Source organism: Labrus mixtus, chromosome 14, assembly GCF_963584025.1.
Source record: "Labrus mixtus chromosome 14, fLabMix1.1, whole genome shotgun sequence".
Classification (NCBI taxonomy): Eukaryota; Metazoa; Chordata; class Actinopteri; order Labriformes; family Labridae; genus Labrus; species Labrus mixtus.
In genome coordinates, this window is record NC_083625.1 from 16,291,228 (window position 1) to 16,304,817 (window position 13,590).

Here is a 13,590-nt window from a genome sequence, read left to right on the forward strand (position 1 = left end):
ACAGGCTTGTGTGGGATATATGGGTCTTTAGGGGGACTGAATGAGCAGACAGAACGTCTCACAGAAACAACAGCTACCAACTCAAATGCGTGATAAGACTTAATTCATGTTGACAACTTCATATTCAATCTTGCCAACTGGAAATAGCCCATGTGTCCAGGCCTTATGACATCAGCTTCTTTCTAAGATTGACCTCAGAGTGCCACATTTGATGCGTTAAATTGCACGAGTATGACAAGCTCCTTTCTCTGCAGGAAGAGATGCTGAAATGTAGGCTACATTAAAAAAATGTCAAGACTAAATTAGTGTAAATGTGTGTCTTGAATATAAATAACTAGATGGGTATAACTTTCTAATTCAGTGCACCATAAGGTTTAAAAAAACCTATGTAAGCCAGGGTTTCATGATGCTGTTACAAGTCAGCTGTGACTTTTTAATGACTTGTGTCAGCATATGTGGATGGACAATTCGCACAGATGGCTGCACAAGCTCTTAAATCGTACACAAGAAGGCTTTTTTTTTGGTCCTTTTTACACAATTAAACCTATCTCTTTAACTTTGAACCCGTTTTCCCCGAACACAAACTCTGACCCCCCATATCCTCACAGAGGGTTCGTTTTCAGTGTGTAGGTTTATTCCTGGATCTCCGCTGTGTTCGCGTTAACAATAACCGGAGGACGCAAACGGAGCTTTCAACCTGTTTCGCGATATTTAAAGACGTAAAGGATGTAAGGAACATATTGTCTTGGAAAGGACAAGTCGTATGTGTCGTAACTGCCTGGCCTGGAAATCGATGTATTGATTTGTCTGTTGTAATTAAAAGCCTTTAAAGCGTCGCGCCGATGAGGCAGAGCCCTGAGGCTCAGCAGGTGTTTTCTTTTTTCTCTCTCTCTCTTCTCTTTTTGCATCTCGAGTGAATCCGAGTTCAGATGCATTCCGACTCCCATTTCATTAAATGCAAAACATGCAATGCATTTTGCTGTTGTTGTGCTTGAAGCCTCCCTTACCTTTCATCCAGTCCACGACTTGACTTGAGCTCCACTTGCTTACAGGCTCCATAACCAATGCCATGTTAGAAGTTTGTCTTGTTCACGCCTCACAAAAGAAGACAAGAACCCTCCCAGCAAAGCCCACTCCCTCTAAAAGCACAAAAAAAAAAAAAAAAGAAGAAAATAAAAAAACAAGAATACAAATCTAATCTCCCTCGATTGTTTTGTGCTGGGTGTTTACAAACAAACCGAGCTAGGTCCAAAATGTCTCTTTGAAGAGCCTTAGTGTTGCCCAGCAGACTTAAGCACATTCCTGTGCTGTTTGCTCGCTTGAAAGAGATCTTTACTTGTCATTCATGTCAGGCTCTGTGGCGCTGATGCTGCTGGGTCACTGTTGGCCGACCCCCCCCTTCCAAAATACATCCCAGTTAGCATCCAGAGCAGAGAGAACAACGCATGGACTGTCACTTCACACTGCTGTCTGGGAAGGTTGGGTTCGCTCTGAGCATCCTCCCTCATACACAGACATGGAGTCACAGCCCTCACCGTGCGGAGTGTGTGTGTGTGTATGAGGGGTGATTTGTGCCACAAAGAGGCAGAACTCTGAGGAAGAGATGCGTCTTAATGGCAGTTAATTAGAGTCCTACAAGTAGCCCTATACTAGTTCTATTGTGGTACCATTACTATTTCCTGAAGTTACTTTTTCAGTAGCTTAGTTCTTTGATTTATTGAGCAGTGTGGCACCTTCCACAAAACGCTATTATCCAACCAAAAAGTTGAAGCCCAGTTGAGCTGGCTGACAAAAACTGTTAAGGATCATGTAAACGTCACCGTCCATATCTGGTGTGTGTGTGTGTGCAGGGAACATACAATTATATCACTCACCAAACCTTCAGCTGAAGTCACGACATCGCTGCTGCTGCTGACGTTCAGATGATTCCAAGTTAACCATCATCAGCGCAATCTGCAAACACAAGCTAGCAACTTGTCAACAGCAAACAACAGACCAGAAGTTGTTCCACTTTCTGTTTTTAGGAAACTGTGCACATTTTTTAAAAAAGTTGTTAGTATTTATATCTGGCTGTGTTGGATGTAAAACATAGGAAGCATTTTGTGTAGGCCTCATGTTTGTAGATATAGCCCGCATATTTTAGTACAGAATGTTCCCATTAAGAAAACAATAATAGCATTGACTGACTTAGGAAACAAATGGATCACTGTTAAGGCCCTGTGTCCACAGTCCAACGGTTTTCAACACAAAACCAATGTTCAGCGTTTTCAGTGCTCTACGCCCTGAGCGCTAAAACGCCCACGGCATCTCTGCGCTCTCAGTGCTCCCAGCGCGCTCTACTGAAAGCAGTTCAACTTTTGGAACAGCGCCGCACTCGTCAATGTCACCTCCATCTTACCGACCAACAACACCAGCTTTGTCAACAACAATGGCGGAGGAGATGCTAGTCTGACTTGTCTTTTACAGGCCAAAATTTCCAGAGGTAGAACTGCTGCTGATGCCAGGACATGACTCCTTTACATCGTGTTCATGTTTTCTTGGTGATATTTCCTTGAATTAAAGCAAATATTAAGCACACTGAGCTATCTTAAACGCATCTAACGGACATTACTGAGGTAAGGCAGAGGTTTGCTTTCGTTACCTAGCAACAATGAGCGCTGGTTAGAAGTGGTACTGACACAAGATTTTTGGAAAAATGTACAAAAAGAAATAAGTCAGATTCTGGGCACCAATCTAATCTTAGATCCTTCACTCTTTATTTTAGGCATAGATCCTGATACCAAGATGGACAGAGACTTGATTTCCTTGCTTAGAATTTTGCTATTAATAGCAAAGAAAACAATAACAGCATCCTGGCTGAAGAAATCACAGCCAGATTACAGCTGAAAACAAATAGATTTGATGCAAAATGGGCCCCAGTGATGCCTGGGCTCTAGTCACCTCTTAATATTTGTATTTTAAATTTAATTGTATTTATTTATTTATTTTACTTTAAATGCACTTGTCTATTGTAGCAAATTGCCAATATGTTTGCAGAAGTTGTTAGTCAATCAAGGAAAAATGATTGAAAAAAGATGTGAAGGCTGTCATATGTGTGGTTATATGCATGTATGTAAGTTTATGTCGATCTAATGTAGGTATGAAGGAAAGGGTGTGTGTATACATGTATGGATATGGATGTGTAGTTGTTTGGTAAAATGGCATGTTAGGATTTCATGAGAAAATGGACAAGAGTAACTGAAAAGCATCTCCTGAAGTTGTATGTTTTATCTGTGTACTCAATAAAAAAAAAAAAAAAAAAAAAAGATGTGGTCTGACAGAGATCATTAGCGTTTTCCTGCACAAAAAGAACTGTCTGTGGACACAGGCCCTAAGAAAGTAACTTTGATGTAGGAGGCTTTTGTCATGTTGTTGTAGCATTCATAACAAATGTTAATTCAAGATCCTTCGTCTAGACTGTAATTCCCCGATTTGTTTGTGAACTGCCATTTCAAAACCCTGAGTTTGTAATTATGGCAATGCCATGTTTTTGTTGGTGTTTTTTTAAGCCAGATGTGACCTTATTGGGCGAGAGGTTGGAGCTGAAGAGGAGCAAGAGGAGACTGAATTATCAGGGCTATCATGTCTATGCCGATGGCCCTCTAGATGTCTATCCCCTTACTTCCAAGGATGCATGAACAAATGAATGTAAACAGCATATTTCCATTGAAAGATGTTCAAAACTGGGTTGAAAGTGAATGTTTTTCAATGACGCAGGAAATCTACCTCTATCACAATTTGTTCACACGCACAAACTATGAATGAGCCTGTATTTATAAGGTTTGAATGAAAAAAGCTAAAAAAAAAAAAAAAATGCATAGGGTCTTTATGTAGATAAGACCCAACACTGCAAAAATGATTTCCGAGCAAAAGTGCCAAAATCACAATTTCTTCACTCTTTCAGTTGGGTTTTCTGAAACATTAATTTCAAAACATACCGACCCAATTTCACCTTGATTTCAACATCATTTCAACATTGAAATCACGGTTTGTGCTCTCTGGGAAGCCTTTGGTAAATCCATTTTACACAATGGTAGGCCTTACAGTAGTTCCTTTGCTTAACCTCTAATTGCCTGGGCACTAATCACCCCTCATACATGCCAGTGTTTTCTCCTGCCGTCTTTGTCGCTGCTCACGCCTCCATCACACAAAGCTCAGTGTAGCGGTCACTAACGAGACAAGGATGCTTACAGCGTCTCGCTTTTACCATGTTGCCCATTGGAGTAGCCTACTGGTAAACAGTTTCAGTGTTTCGGTCAATACTCATTTCAGTCACTGTTCTCTATATACTACATTAAACTGAATGTGAACCCTAAATATAATTAATAACATGGTTTTTGAAATGTTATAAGCCTAGGGGCTTTAATGTGTTTTTGTTAATTAATCTAATTGTTTGTTTTTAATTAATTAATTCATGTTTCTAGCTAAACATTTCTTAAAAGGTCTAGACACTTTCACCCAGCATAACAATTGATTATTCTGCAGCATAAATACATTATTAAAATGTGCAAAATAGCAAGAGAAAAGCATCTGTTTCATTGACAGAAAGTATGAGATCAAACAAACAGCAGGATGTGATTTAGAAAAGACAACATTTGAAAATACATGGCCCTCGTAATTTTTCTGACATTAAAAAAAGGCCGCAAACAATATAAAACAAGCAGGTTGTTGGGATCAATACAGCAGAAACCCCAACAGAGCAGCTCTGACATTCAACATAATCAATAATCATAAATGACTACAGGCACCAGGAGTTCATAAAGTGAAGCTTGATGATGTGGCTGAATTTCACCCATAAATGTTAATGAGTTTAACCTATAATGAAATAGGAATGAATACAAAAGCTGTAATTATATTTTAACTTTATAAATCATTCTTTGCAGTTTGAAGGGGATATTAGAATTACAAGCACATAAACACTTACAGTATCAGCCTTGTATAAATGCAGTGCTATAAACCAAGATGTCTTGCCAAGGGATGCTATATAAGTGCAACAAATTGCCTGAAACAAAAACAATACAAAAACATATATCACCTTTTCAGAAATTTAAAAGGAAAACCCATTGTTTCTTTTAATCACGGTGTATGTTTACAGTGACTGCTGCATGTGAAAATGTTTTAAAGACCAAAGCCTTCCATGGTGCCTGGGAGAGTTAGTTAAAATGATGTAATTTATCTACTAATGTACACATTCAAAACTTTCAGCCTTGAAGGTGCATTGTGGGCATGCAGGGGATCTGCTGTCCTGCGAAAAAGGGACATTTGTTGTAACTCCCCACCTTATAACATAGAAAGGATTGAGGGGGAAAAAAAGGATAATGACTCTTTACTTGGTTCTGCATTCAGGTTTTGGTTGTAACCTTGCTAAATTGGGCCTAAGACTATTTATTTGTGGCATGTACTGCAGTGCACAGTCATATATACATTTAGCTTGTTGTAGATCTTATTATCATTCATTTTGGTATTCTCACTTTAAATTGCTATCTGCGACACTGTAGACTGAATGTTATCACCCCTCCAGACCTCTAGGGGGCAGAGTGTGATTCAGGACGGTTCCGCTGCTCAGGTGACTGACAGTCACAGCTTCCTTCTTTTTGGAAGTTATGCTTTTGCTGGACTGACCGTGGTAAGTTAACATTTAGTTTCTGGCGTGAATAGCAGCACCAAAGTAGGAATAATGTATTGGATGTGGCTACATTCACATGTTTGACGGTCATACTATATTGTATTTATAGCGTGACTTTTATTTATTTGTCTTCTGTTCCTGGTTTTGTGGAGCGACATCCGAAGGCCTCAGCAAATGTCAAATCATTAACGTGTTGTAAAATGTCAATATTATTTCTAATGGTGTGTGCGGAGGTGTTGTATGACGGTGACGTAAGGCCTCAATACAGCAGCAGATTGTCAGATCGTCCATGTACCAGGCGTAGACTGTAAATATGACCAGGTAGCTGAGGTAAAGTCAGACTACTTGATAGACAGCTTCAGTTTTTATCATGTTTATACCTAATATTTACAGTGTGTGGTTTATACATGAGAGAGACATGGTGGTGATGCAGTGAGCAGGAACAGAGTTTTTTTAAGTCTGCAAAGTATCTACACATTTAAGTATCTGCAGTTTGGTGTGAGTAAAAGCATTATCCATATTTCTAGTACTTCTTCTGATGTGGCGCTCTTAAACGCCTTTATTGCTTTTTATTTACCTGTTAATTAATCTACCTTTTTGTTTTGTTTTTTATTTTCTGTCACGTCATCTTAACATCCTCTCATAATCTTGAGTCGTCTTGCGATATTTAATGCTAGTGTCATTGTTACTGCTTTTATTCTTTCATTCACTTCAGTTGTTTTGCTTGAACTTATACTACCTCATCAGACCTATTGGTTCTACTTTAATCCTCCGTATGCATTTATTCTGCTGATCTTTTGCTTTTGCATTTTGTGATTGACTTTTGTTTGAAGTTTGTAGCTTACTGTCTCTGTTTGACCTTTAGACTGTAAATATTATGACTATTGATGCTTAATCTGTTATATTCCTCCTTTTCTTTATCTGTCAAAGCACTTTGTAAACCTATGTTTCAATAATAATAATAATAATTATTATTATTAGCACCTAAGAGTATGACTTTACACTACTTTACTAAATATTGATTGTTTTGTTGTTTGTGATCTATTATGTGTGCTGTATAAAGTAGTCACTGCTTGCATTTATTTTTTTTTTTAAAAAGGGTACATAAATCAACTTCAAACCTTGAACTTGTCAAACCTAAGCACAGACAGCAGACATTATTGAGGCTAAAAAGCATAAAATATCAAACCACATTTCAAACCCAAAAGACAGCCGAGTGATTAGACAATTTATAAATGTTCTTTTTTCTTATTAAAAGGTTTCTAATGTTCAGATGTCTAGTATCTTTCTTTGCAAGATGATGAACTTGCTGCTGGTATGTGAAGACTGAGCCTTTGATTTGAATGTTCCTCAACTTGTATCGAAGCACATTTGTTTAAGATTTTGTGTTTGATGGTGACTGGATCTAGTTATTTAGATTTGTACATTGAACTTTGAATTGAGGCCCCTTTTGTATTTCATACTGCTAAAACAAAAGTCAAAGTACAGAAAGCTAAGAGTGTTTTGTTATTGTTACCATTGGTTTAGTACATCACTTTCATAATACAGTGAAGACGCAGACTGATTAAGAATCCACCAGCAGAAACCTGAACATCTGGTTAAGTACTTCTTAAAATAACCGGACAGAGAATTTGAGAACTGATATGCGTGTGTTTATTCTGCAGGTATGGACTGGTTGACGTCCTGAGGGATCAGCCCTGGAAAATTCACGATGTGAATACCCGTCATGTTAGTCATTGGCTGACCATTTCTACGGTGTGATGGACGACGCTGAAATGGAGGTGGAAGCCTCCTCGATAGGAGAAGCAGTGTCTGCTAGAGGAGAGAATGAATATGTAGAAGATGAGGATCTTTTCTACATCCCTGAGAGGAGACCTTCGCTGGACCTGGGGCCAAGTCCAATGGAAGCTACCCACTGGTACTGAGATCACTCTGTCACTGCAGTGAAGTAGTTTAATAGAATTATTCTGAAATATTTGTGGCAGGACAACAACAATCAAATGCAGAAACAGTGGTGGGACGGCAGCTCAGTAGTTCTCCATAGTGGTCCTTATTGAAGAGCTTTTTCTCTCTTACTTTATCTAGCCTGTTGTCATGTTCTGTTGATGAAATCAAGTCTACTGAGTCCACCGACCGACTACATCTGATGGTTGCTGTCTTCTCTTTGCTTCATAAAGCATGTCATGGAAAAACAGAATCTGGTTCTCTAGTTTTTTGAATATCTTCTTACAGAAATCTATGAGGCAGATTTGAGGGGGCTATCTGTATCCATCTATATCTTTTACCATATTTATGGTCCAATCTATGTTGGAAAAAATAAAGTGCGTTATTCAAAAAGCCTTGATGTTCAACATGAAGTATGAGAATTCTCAGAATCACACAAAGCCATGGAAAGAAAGCGGTAACTTCAAGCCTGTGTCTGTACATTAACACTTATCAGTCCTTTATAAGATTTTAATTATCTTATCTGGCTACTGCTGTTCTTTTTTTTTTTTGGGCCCCCTAAGTAATTAAAGCGTCATTCTGTCTTTTTGTTTCAGGCATTATGTGGTCCAGGCCTCGCCTCCAGCTCTCAGTTATGGTTCAATGACAAGTGAGGAGACTTCAGAAAACATGGAGGACGAGGACGGATGCTTCACAGGGTAAAACAAACACACACACACACAAATAGAGTAGCTTGCAGCTGGTGCCTGTTTCGGAAAGAAGGTTTAACAAACTCTCAGTTTAGAAAACTGATAGAAAAAATAGAAAACTCTGAGTTTAATGTTCCAGCAAAGCTGATTTGAGTTTGTTCAATCAACTCAATCAAAAAGCCAACATGAATATAGCCCCGATACTACAATTCACCATGGCCACTGGCGACAAAAAGAGGTCGTAGTTCTGCACCCCTCTCAAACCAGAAATTCTTATGCAGACATACCGAGGGGGAGATGGAGGGAAACTTGGGGTTAATTGAAGAAAACCTGCTCTTCACTGTCTCAGTTAGCATAGATGGTAAATGGTAAATGGATTTGAGCTTGTATAGCGCTTCTATAGTCTTCTGACTATAGACATACTGACGGACAGAAAACATAATCCAGCCGTTCAATTACGTGCACGGAGATCGTAGTGGTCGCGTGCAGACACTTTAGCCGGTCACTGTATATAAAGGTCATTATCTTCCTATTGGCTGAAATTGAAATCTCCGGAGTATATGCTGCCGCGTTCAGACATCAGCTCACTCGGACTTTCTGCGGAAAAAATACTGGGGGTCTGGCCGGAGAAACTCTGGGCAAAGTCCGCGCGAAAAATGTGGCTGTTTGCGTTCACACATAGCCTAAAGAACCTCCCGGTAGACAAATCTCTGGAGTTTTTCAGGAGATTTCCGTATGTGTGAAAAGGGTTTATGTTACCTGAGGTTTTTCTCAGGTTTGAGTGACCTCCCTTTCTGAAATGAGTTTGCACTAAACCTGCTTTCTTAAACTGGCCTCTGTACCTAAGTATGTACTTTTTGTTGTGCCTAAATAATTATTGAAGCATTACTGCTTCTTGGTTTTAGGGTCGAGCTGAACAGAGCGGATTCATTTTCCAGCTGCTACTCCTTTGACAGTGACGACTGTGAGAAGAGAAAGCCAAGGTAAGAAATACAACCAGTTCACGCTGATTTAAAATGTTTTCAGAGTTTGATTACATGTTAGACTGACCCTAAAGATTCTTAAAATTCTCCACAGCGGCCTCACCAGCGATAAAGTCGAAGAGGAAGCTGCCTCGGAGCTCACGGACACACCTGAGTTAATGACAGACCCAAATGAGATAAGGCATCCCTCTCTGACAGTGGCATTCACTTTAAAGGTCGGTCTTTCTTTATAAGTTTAAAGCAGAAAATATCCTCTGGTCTAAAACCACAGCAGTGACTTTTATCCTTCTTCTGGTATCAGGCGATTTGTAACACCCTTGGGAAGTTGTCAAAAGATAACATACAGAAATTCAAGGGGATGCTGTGGAAGCGTTACCCACAGTCTTTTAACACTCATCCACAAAGCATGGACTTGTTGGACCTCGTGGACCGGCTTCTCGAGTGTTACAGCCTGGAGGTCTCTATGCAGATCACCAAAACCCTTCTGCAGGAAATGGGGTTGAAGAAGTTGGTTAATTATCTCCAGACTTTGTGCATCAGAAGTAAGTCAGCTCCTGCATGTCCATGTTTTTTTTTTTTTTTTTTTTTTTTTTACTGTTTATTTGATTTCAGGTTAAGGGACCAAACAGACAAAGATAATAATGTTTACACTTTTTTTTTCCAGATGAGGTGCGTCATGATTTAAGCGAGACTCTGAAGAGGAAATACGGCAAAGCATGTGAGGATTTGAACACACAGGGAGAGAGGAGGTCCTTTGATGACAACTTTGCCAAACTCTACATGACCACAACGTGTGATAATGGCCCGAATATAGAACACGAGGTCTTGACTATAGAGAAGTTGGACAGCAACCGGGAAGAAGGGAAACCGCTTTCTACAAAGGATATTTTGAGCCCTGAGAAGCTGAAGCAGACCAACTTGAAGTCTATGTTTATCACAGGAGTGGCTGGGTCAGGGAAGTCTACGGCGATGAGACGACTGATCCTGGACTGGATTGAAGAGCGTTCACATCAACACGTGTCTTTCCTGTTTCCTTTTACTTTCAGAGAACTCAAACAGTTCGAGGGTTGTACGGTCTCCCTGTTGGAAATCATACAAACAGTCTACCCAGAGACAAAAAAACTGAGGGATGAGGAATATAGATCTGATGACTGCAAAATCATGTTTGTCTTTGACGGGCTTGACGAGTACAGCGGAAACCTTGACTTTCAGCACACCGAGCTTCTCTGTGACCACACGGATTCCACCACTCTGAACATCATTGTAGTCAACCTCCTCAGAGCGAGGCTTCTCTACCGCGGCCTCTTCATCGTCACTTCTCGCCCGCTAGTGAAGCGCTGCATTCCCTGGGATGCACATTATGACGAGATGGAGCTACGAGGTTTCTGTGACCCTGACAAGAACGAGTACTTCCGGAAAAGATTTCAGGATCCAGATCAAGCAGCTCGTGTGATCGCATATATCGATTCTCTGAAAACGCTCCGCATCATGTGCCACCTGCCCTTGTTTTGCTCGCTTGTGGCTGATGAGTGCCAGTGCATCTTTACAGAGCGGGGGACGCATGCAGAGCTGCCCCGAAGCATCACCCACATGTACACAAAGCTGCTGCTAACACTCACACGTCAGCTTCGCATATTCAGAGCTCCAGATCTTGACCCAGAAAGAGAGAGAGACTTCCTCTTAAAACTGGGGAAGTTGGCCTTTAGCATGTTGGAGCGAGGCCAGTTCAAGATCACAAAGTCTGACTGGAAGGAGGTTGGAATCAGTGATGAAGAGGCGGTGACTAACAGCGGGCTTTGCACACAATACGTCACACAACCATTTGTGTTGCTGTCGGAGAAAGTCCTCAGCTTCATCCACCCCACCATGCAGGAGTATCTGGCTGCCCTTTACGCGTTTCTCTCCTTCAGAAACCAGGGGAAGAACATTTTCGAGCAGCAACTGAAACACAAGTTCAGGGGGATGTTGAAGGGGAACAAGGTGATGGAGATGTACAAGAGCGCGTTGGACAGAAGCCTGCAGTGCAAAGATGGCAAACTGGACATTTTTATGCGTTTCCTGTTTGGAATGGCAACCAAGACCAACATGGAACTTCTCCAGACGTTCTGCACGTCCTCTGTGAAGTGGCCAACAGTCATTGAAGATGTGGCAGCCCTCATCACACAGAAGATCAGAGAAAATCATCACCCTGGAAGGACAAGCAACTTACAGTGCTGCCTGGAGGAGCTGGGCGTGTCAGCCACAGAGGCTGCCTCAAGTTGATCCAAGTCAATAACCACTGAGTCGATTTATTACAAATAGACTTCCAATAATTTAAAAGGCTCACTTTTTAAAAGTGGAGAAACATTTGTCCTTTATAACAAACATGTTCACTAAAGAAGCCTTTAAGCAAAACACACCATGCATGTGTGATGTGTAAAGGAAATAGAGGTTGTGAGTGTGTGTTTGATTGTGTGTCATGTGTTTCAGAGTTTTAAGTTCTTTATGAAGAATGCTTCTGTTTTTTTTTCCAGAGATATATCATTACTATTATTAAAAAATGTGATCGCACTAATCTGAATTTCAATTTCAATTTCCCTCGGGATCAATAAAGTATCTATCTATCTAATCCTTTAACTAATTTATCTGTCTGTGGGCAAGCCCAGAATCATGTCCTCAAATATCTTGTTTTGAACTGTCATTCATAAATATTCTTTTATACTCTACTTTGTAAAAAAAAAAAAAAAAGTGAATCAAAAATGTTGAATCATTAAATGGATGGCGTCTACACAGATAAAGGTTTATTTCTCAGTCGGTCCATTGTTGTACCCACCAACTGACGTCTTAAAATGAGCTTTTTTAACTGCACTTTAAAACAACGTCATGATGCTTTTAGAATGTTAAATAAATAAAGTGTTTGTTTTTTTTACTTTAAAGTTGTGTTGTGTGTCATTCCTGATTGGTGGCTGCTTCTACTCGGAATGACAGCTTTCATCAGTGCTGTACTTGACAGTGTTGGGTTCAGTGTTCTAATGATGATGAACCCTGGGAAAAAAATAGTTTTGTTTTTGAAAAAATGACACGATTACAAATACATATCTGAGAAAGAACTGGGCACTTGAGTTTTTGAATTAATTGTTTAAACTTTCATTTATTTATTTTTCACAAGCAAATAACTCCAATCATATTGTACATAGATATTCTCCTGTCAATATGAAGAAGCTTTAGTACAGGCATTTATTGACAGATTCTTCTAGTGTTTTCTCTTTCTCCCTCCACTACAACCACTCCTTTTGGTCGCTAAGGTTGTATTCTTTAAAGCTGTCCCTGCAGCATTGGTCACAACACAGGTGAAGGTGGATTTGAGGTCCTCTGATGTGACATTCTTCAACAGCAAACTCCTCTGCAGGATGGCGCCGTCCTCTAAAGTCGATCTAAAAAACAAATAGTCGCTTGTGTTGAGATGCAGGTCGGCTTCAGGATGTCAGAACAGCAGTATTTTAAAGTTGAAAAATAATAACTCCAGCACGGCAGTTCCCCTCATTCTCTACTGTGAATATTACTCACTCATCTGATTCTACTATTCTGCCACTGCTGGGAGTTTCTTCAGGGAAAGCGCCGTTTACGAGCCAATAGATGACGGCCATGTCAACTTCACAGTTTGCAAACGCGTCACAGTGAAGAAGCAGCTGGTCACCTGTAGACGAGAATATATCCAGACCCATCAGACTGTTTATAGCTTCATTATCTATATATATATATATGTGATGTTATATATATATATATATATATATATATATAACAATGATTATAAAAGGTTGCACAATATAACAAGGAGTAATCTTTTTCTCTAAAAACACATTTCATTAGCCGTATAATTCAGAAAACTAGTTTGTAATGTCTACACTGTTACCTGGATGAGCTTTTATTTGAACGTGATCAGGCCCGATGATCTCTGGACATTCATCCTTGGAAACTGGAGATCACATTTGGGTAAGTAAAAAAAAAAATAGAGAATTGATAAAAAATGAAACTTTGTTATCCACAAAACATACTGTACCTGGAAATCCATCTGCAAGCAGCAGGTAGAGAGGTATATAGGCTGTCACAGAGAAATGTCAACAATCACAAGCGATGCCATGATAACATGAAAAGAACATTGGTAAAAGAAAGTAGGGTTACCTTTGACAACGGATGCCAGCTTCATGATGATTCCTCCTCCGAGAGCTTTGTGCGGCTGACTACGGGTTAGGATTATATATACACTCAAACAAAATGCACTTCCTCTACTTTACACACAATGTGTGGACATATAAGGACAGGGGGATTT

General features: G+C 39.9%; 3 protein-coding genes across 8 annotated transcripts in view; 1 reads left to right on the plus strand and 2 right to left on the minus strand.

The window, feature by feature from the left end:
- Positions 1–1,505, minus strand: part of LOC132988208 (connector enhancer of kinase suppressor of ras 2-like) — a 32,326-nt gene extending 30,821 nt beyond the window's left edge. For all 6 annotated transcript variants that reach the window (XM_061055450.1, XM_061055448.1, XM_061055447.1 and 3 more), the window contains exon 1: positions 1,008–1,505. In XM_061055450.1, the coding sequence (XP_060911433.1) occupies positions 1,008–1,071 (64 nt within the window). In that variant the 5' untranslated portion in view covers positions 1,072–1,505. The remainder of the gene's footprint in view (positions 1–1,007) is intronic.
- Positions 1,506–5,644: 4,139 nt separating this feature from the next.
- nlrc3l1 (NLR family, CARD domain containing 3-like 1) lies at positions 5,645–12,187 on the plus strand. The gene is made up of 7 exons (XM_061055441.1): positions 5,645–5,665; positions 7,330–7,583; positions 8,206–8,307; positions 9,204–9,281; positions 9,376–9,496; positions 9,583–9,823; positions 9,946–12,187. Exons 2-7 carry the CDS (start codon positions 7,426–7,428, stop codon positions 11,541–11,543), a joined length of 2,298 nt encoding a protein of 765 aa, XP_060911424.1. The 5' UTR covers positions 5,645–5,665; positions 7,330–7,425; the 3' UTR covers positions 11,544–12,187.
- Positions 12,188–12,378: 191 nt separating this feature from the next.
- LOC132988206 (interleukin-1 receptor type 2-like) lies at positions 12,379–13,536 on the minus strand. Its single transcript, XM_061055443.1, has 5 exons — positions 13,443–13,536; positions 13,321–13,362; positions 13,174–13,236; positions 12,828–12,957; positions 12,379–12,694 (listed from the first exon to the last, which is right to left on the minus strand). The coding sequence occupies exons 1-5, from the start codon at positions 13,465–13,467 to the stop codon at positions 12,514–12,516; spliced, it is 441 nt and encodes a 146-aa protein (XP_060911426.1). The 5' UTR covers positions 13,468–13,536; the 3' UTR covers positions 12,379–12,513.
- Between the last annotated feature and the right edge of the window lie 54 nt (positions 13,537–13,590).